Source organism: Hydra vulgaris, chromosome 10, assembly GCF_038396675.1.
Source record: "Hydra vulgaris chromosome 10, alternate assembly HydraT2T_AEP".
In the NCBI taxonomy this organism is placed as follows: domain Eukaryota; kingdom Metazoa; phylum Cnidaria; class Hydrozoa; order Anthoathecata; family Hydridae; genus Hydra; species Hydra vulgaris.
Genome location: NC_088929.1, coordinates 15,335,001 through 15,341,986, shown reverse-complemented (window position 1 = coordinate 15,341,986; position 6,986 = coordinate 15,335,001). Strand labels below are relative to the sequence as shown.

Here is a 6,986-nt window from a genome sequence, read left to right as displayed (position 1 = left end):
TTTGAACTCGAAAAAAATTGAAATTTGGTTGCTAATAAAATAAATTTATACAAAGTCAATAGCAGTAAACTTAAAAAAAAAAACGATTTTAACTCGGCATTTAGAAATGTATAATCAAGTTTTGAAGGATGTTTTATTAAGAACTGTGTTGCTGTAAATGATCTATTTTGAGTTTCGAATAGCGTAAACAAAAAAAGAAACAAGTAAGAAGAAAAAAAAAAAAAGAAACTCTTTGATCTTTTAAATTTCACACAACTTAAATATCAAAATAACCAAATAATTAAACTTTTTGTGTTTTTTCCATTTCACATTCTTGATTTAATTTTGGCGAAAATTTCTTATTAATGCTATTAGGAAGGAAAGTACCAACTGTTAAGACAACTAACGTAGAAATAGACATCAGTGCAAAAGCAAAGTACTCGTTAAATGGAAACGAAACAGTTTTGTGTAAATCTAATCGATTTTTTAAATTCTTCATTGACCAGGAGTATGCTTGACCAAAAATTACTGAGCCAATTGCTCTAAAGATGAAGAAAAAAATTTGAGAAATAATATTTAAATACATACATACATACATACATGCACACATAGATACATACATACATACATACATACAAACTAGGGCAGTTTCACCTGAAAAAAATTTTTGAGAACAAAAATTGTTATGGCTGTTGAAGATTTTATATGTAAAACTAAACACATATTCATAAAAAATAATTAAAAACAAAAACAAAACTAATTCGGGCTTCAATATTTAAAAACTAAAAATATTGCGAACATATATACTTTACTTGAATATAGCATGTTGCAAAAACTGGCTAAAATGTAAAGAATTAATATAAATATTAAACCTTCATGTTTTTTACCGAACCACCTATAAAATATGGGTCTGATAGAGGTGTTGAACAGGCTAAACCTCAGATCAACTCTTAGTAAAAAAAAGCAATTTTACGGAGTTTACCGCATTATTCATATTAAAACAAACACGAGTTTAAGAATTTCTAACTATTGTTGTTTATCATAAAAATAATTGTTCACTCAGGATAAAATGGTTGATTTTGTTAACTTCTTTGTAGCTTTCATTTCTACTTTGATCTTTAAAAGAATAAAGTTGTCTTTTTTTTTAAAAACCATAAACTAGCTTAGATGCTTTGTTAAATGACTTTACAACATTTTCAACTGATTGAAAGTTATTTGTTAGATATGAAAGTGGCAAAACCTCTCCAAATTCTTTTGAATTCATTAGGTCAGCAGGTGAAAAACTAATTGTAGTAGGAGCTTTTACATCAATTTGACATACTTGCACTTGGTAATTACAAAATTTACAATGGGTTTAATCTTAGAACAAATTTTTTATTTTTCTCTTCATAATTTTAAGTATTTGATCTGTAGCTTTGCTTCGGTTTCCTTTTTTTATCATCCATAATCATACGATAGTGAAAGTTTCCCTTTAATCAGCAACATAAATTTTCATCTAATTTTTTGAAAACAACTTATTGAATCTTTTTACCTTGTAGTTTTGTCAGCTAAGTCATTTTAAAAAGAATTTTTGCTTTGTAATAACCTGATCTGTTTATAGCAAACCGAATTGGAGCATATACTTAAACTATACACTTAGTTATCATAATCAACTCTGCAGAAACTCTGTCTCTCTAGTATATTTATATATAATACAAAACGCAAACTTTGACTATCTTGCATGGTTTGCACCAGTATTTTAATTTAAATTGTTAAGAACCATAACTTCAAGATTTTCCAAGCTGGTTAACTCTTCTAGAACTTCTTTAGCTACATTTGATTTAAAAACTCCAATTCCACTGCTAATAATTTTATGCGTTTTAAATACTTTCTTGCATTTGTTCTACTTTCTGTAGTAAGATAATCTTATTTTTTAATTCAAGATTTCAATTGTTAATCTTATTAATTTACAATCTATTAGTAATTCTGTAGCTAGATAAGCAGCCGCATTGTCAATAATTTTGTAACATAGTGCTGCTTTTGCAAAGCTAGGTAAGGGTTTCTAATTGTATGAAGTAGGGGATTTTTCATAAAGCTCAGGATCATAGTCATTTCTAATATCATTAAAATCATTGTAATCTGAGGAAGGGTCGTCAAACTAAACAAAAATTAAACATATGTATTCGTATTAAATAATTTATTTACTCCATTATTTATGTTATTGTAAAACCGTTAAAAAGCCCACACCAAGTCCCACTAGAAGAGGAATACATGTTTACTATTTTATTGTTATTTTTAACAAGAATTAATGTTTTTAGATCAAACAAGTAAGTTGAATAAACTAAATATATATTTTGTTATAAATATTGTATAAATAATATTTAATGAATAATAATTGAAATAGTATTATTAGTATATGGCTGTTGTATTATTTTAAGTAGAATATAGAATATATATAAAATATATATTCAGGTGAGTGCTTAAAAACTTTTTCAAATTTAAAATGTTTTCATGTCATGAAAATTTTTCATGAAGATACAACATGATTAACTATTTGGCATGTAAAACACTTACTTTGGTAAAAAAAAAAGGCAAAACCTTTTTAAACTAAAGCAAAGTAGTGTTAAACATAAATAAAAATATTCTATTTTAGTATTCACTAAAAAGTCAACTATGGTTGTGCAAGTCAATTCTCAAAATTAATGTTTAATAAAAATTGTAATTGGATAAATCTAAAAAATAGTTATAATTGTTTTTAGAAGTAGCACCCATGTTCCTCAGAGTTCATATTTCAGAGTTTTAAAATTAGGAGAAGATTCTAACAACAGTTTAAAAAAATAAAAACACAAGTAAACATAAAAAATGAGTAGCCTTCTTGAACGCAGTACCCCCCTTGGCTTTAGTGGTAAAAAAAAGTTGGAAAAATATATTAGATAGAAATACTAATCAGTTTTAATAAATAAGCTTTAAATTGAAACCAAAAAAATTCTATCACAAAATTTGATATATTACCTTCCTAATGAGGCAAAAGATAATCCAACACCATTCGCCAATCCCAGAAACTCTGGTTCAACCGAATTGTTTATAAAAACATTGATGCATAAAAGACCTGCAGTGTACATTGATCTAATAAGGCATTGGGTAATCCACAATCCTACCCACAATCCTTTCCTAAAATCATTAAATGTTAAATACAAAATAATTATAATCAAGATTTTTTTTTATTAAAATTTAATATCTATTTCTATACATTTTAATAAAAAAAAAACTTGACAGATCCAACAACAATCACAATTTGTTTTTAGACATTGTCTATAAGAGGAAGGGCATCATTAGAAAAACCAGGCAAATATGACAACAGGATTTCATACAAGGAAAATTAAGAGATTTATAGAGGTAGAGGAGTAATGGAATCAGAGGTAATGGAATCAGGAGTAAGAAAATGCTGAGCACAATAAAGTTAGGCAACTTTAACAGATACACTCTTTGAGAGGGGTTGTATACATAGTTTCCGCGCAGTGGCCTTGTTTGTCAAGGTTCATGTTTCGGAGTTATAGAGCTGAAAGAGGGTTATAACCAAAATTAAGTAGCCTCCTTGTCTATAGTGGCCTTCTGGGCCTTGGAATGTTGAATTAACAAAAAAAAAAAAAAAAAAAAAGATAATCGAAAAGATGTAAAAAATTTAGTAATGCAAATATCTAATTTATGAATAATATTATATACATATATGTATATAATAATATATGTATATACAATATATGTATATAATATCTATAGACCTTTAAAAAATATATCTATCACAGAATCTGTAAATGGATCAAATATCCAATTGTAATAAATTATACAATTAAGATGTTTTTTAAATTGAAAACCTTCTGGTGAATGTTTACTGTTTAACTTTTTCCATTCAGTTTTTTTTTCTGAAAATGATAAAATAACTGAACAGAAAAAGTTTATCTTCTTGATAAATAAACAAGTTTTAAATTTTCTCAAAGCAATAGGCTATAGTAGTATGAAAAGCCATTTTAACCATTTGCTTAAGAAAACTTCAGGAATAGGGTTAAGATTCCAATTTTACTTGCATTTTATGCCTTGAATAATGTTCTTAATATAATAATGTGCTTAAAACAAAATTTGGTGAAGGCACCCGGAATCATGATTTACAAAATCATGATTGGGGGTGTAAACCTATGGTTTACAAAATGGACCCAAAAATTTAGCAATAATATTTGTGTAAATACAAATGTATTATGGTTGTTTTTTTAAAATACCAGTGCATTACAATCATATTTTGATCAAAACCAGTGCATTATGGTTATTTTTTGATCAATACCAGTTTTAGTGACAAATAACAAGTGATTAGACTTGTTAAATCAAAAATACAATGCAAAAAAAGCAAACTGAGAAAAAAAAAGAACACCTACATGTTTCTGAACTTTACATACAAAAAAAAGTGAGAATCTAGAAGCTGATAATGACATTATCAACATGTTACATACTGGAAGACCGTTAAAGTCTTCTAGATTTTTTAGAATTTAAATTTTCCAGAATTTAGTCACTATGAAAATATATTGGATCAGCAATCAAACCTCAACAGCAAAAAATTAGCTTTATTGATCAACAAATTCTTTTCTATTTGAAATGTAAGCAGAGAACTCATTAAAAAATCTCAATGTTTTTTAATATTAAGAAAAAAACTGAAAGGAAAAAGTTAAACAGTTACACTTTAAGTCAAGTATTTTGACATAGTTTAAAATATTACAAAAAAATTCAATTTTTCTAATACATTTGGGACAAATTTTGGGGAGAATTAATAATTTAATAACCATTAGAAATTAATAGAAGTAAATTCTTGGGGATAAATGAGGAATAGTAAACAATGAATACTAATAACTTTTTAACAACTTTTGATTTTCTTACAAAATTTTTAAATTTTTGGACGATTTGGGACAAAAGGAAATTTAATATTGTTTTAGTCTCCAATTGCTGCAACTTTTTGAAAAATATTTTTATTTTATATAGGAATAAACGCAAAAAAACTTCGAACACATACCATTTTTTGCAGTTACTTATCTCCAACACTAAAAACTCTAGACCTGACTGTTAAACCACCTTTTCATCTATTAACAGAATGTTTTCAAAATCTACATTATTACTCAAAAATGTAAATCTTTTTCAGTTGTCTTTTTTACTTTTTTTTGTTTGAATTTTTCTACTAAAGTGTGCCACAAAACAAGTCCTCTGTAAACCATGCGTTTATATCTTCGTTCCACCAGCATACAATTTTTTTATGTATAATAATATACTTAATATAACTTGATTAAACTATTTTTTAGAAGTCATTCTATATAATTCTTAAATAACAGTAGCCTAATATTTTTATGTATTTTTTATTTAAATCTGAAGATCCTATAAAAGGTTGCTAGCTCTAAGACATATTTTATAACCAAATAATAAGGTTATAACCAAATATTAAGAGTCATTGTGTTGCTAAACTTTTTTCAATGTTACCTTTTGAGTGCACAGAGTGAATACAATATGTAACTTATTTTACTTAAACATTTTTCATGTTTTTTTTTAGCATAATGGTATATATTTAATGTTTATACTTAAGCATTGAGTAAAGAAAAATTGCCTATATACTCCAACTAATACCTCATACTAGCCAAAGTTCAACTTTAGTCAAATATTGGTTAGTCAAACCATTTTCCTAGGTCCCTTGGAGGTTTTAGTTATCGCGAATAGACTGTAATGTTGGTTAGTTAAAACATGAGAATGAATATTTTAGTTTAAACCAATACAAAAATGCTCAAGTTTATATAAATATTAATTTATTACCTATTTTTAATTAGTCTGGTTGTTGGGAGTAAAAAAACTAAACCAGAATAAAGCAAAGTTGATGTGCAAAATACCTATAAAATAATTGATACAAATATATACACATATATAAACTTTTTTATTAAAATTTTTACCAAATTAATTACTGGTAAAAATATATCCTGATCACAGCATATAATTTAATATTTATATGTATTTTAAATAAACACAAATAATTACAAATATAAATCTGCATGAATGATATAATGATGATGCCATACTAAAGTATTAATTCCAAAAAAGTCCAAATTTTAAAGCAAATATTGCTTGTGATTTATTTTATAGACGCAGATATCAATCTTATTTGAAACAATTCAAATCTCATTTGAATTGTTTCAAGTAGCATTTTTAATTATAGGTTGTAAGTTTTTTAAACCTAAATAATCATGGCCATTATAATTAAAATGTTGAGCACCTCCATTGACCTCCATTGACATATAATCTGCATATCAATTGTATCTCTCTAGTTTATGTTCAATCTTTATTTTCCCTTTCTTAGCTATATTCCTCCACTAGTAAACTAGTTTATAGCATTTTGTCTGACCTTTGTGAATGCTAAACCCTAATTTATGCTCTTTTTGTCTGTTGACATACCATGAGCTACAATTCTTAATATTGAAATTACAAAATTAAATATTCAAAAACAAAAAGCACGAAGTCTTTAATTGTCAAAGAGTCTCTATAATAGACTCAAATTTTAGCTTTTTGTGAAATCCTTTTTTAAAACTTCCTTTAATTTAATTATTAATACTACCTTTAATTTTAATCCTTTTTACTTTAAATCATTGACGCCCATTATTAGGGGTATTGCACAATTATTAGGGTTATTGCACAAATTTTGATAATACATTATCTTCTCTGATAAAATAGTTTTTAAAACTATTTTATTAGAGAAAATAATGTATTATCTTCTCTAATAAAATAGACTCCCAGATATTTACTATTTTCCTAGGTAGTTACAATTCTCTATTTTTATGATAACATATTTAATATGAAATTATGTTATTAAATTTAAATTACAATAGATTATTAGTTTATTAACGTTAATATTTATAAATGAATATTTATCAACAAATCAAATTCTATAAACCTAATTGTACTTTTTATATGTTATACATTTTTAATTTTATATTAGTAATTTTATAACCAGT

General features: G+C 25.8%; 1 protein-coding gene across 3 annotated transcripts in view; it reads right to left on the bottom strand.

The window, feature by feature from the left end:
* Positions 1–227: 227 nt before the first annotated feature.
* LOC136085811 (uncharacterized) overlaps positions 228–6,986 on the bottom strand; it is a 57,303-nt gene continuing 50,544 nt past the window's right edge. For 2 of the 3 annotated variants that reach the window (XM_065807345.1, XM_065807346.1), the window contains exons 13-15: positions 5,797–5,870; positions 2,971–3,129; positions 228–521 (exon numbers count right to left, since the gene is read on the bottom strand). In XM_065807345.1, coding sequence (XP_065663417.1) covers positions 281–521; positions 2,971–3,129; positions 5,797–5,870 — 474 coding nt within the window. In that variant the 3' untranslated portion in view covers positions 228–280. Of the gene's footprint in view, positions 522–1,935; positions 2,117–2,970; positions 3,130–5,796; positions 5,871–6,986 lie in introns of those variants that run through there. The other variant, XM_065807347.1, reaches the window with a different exon arrangement.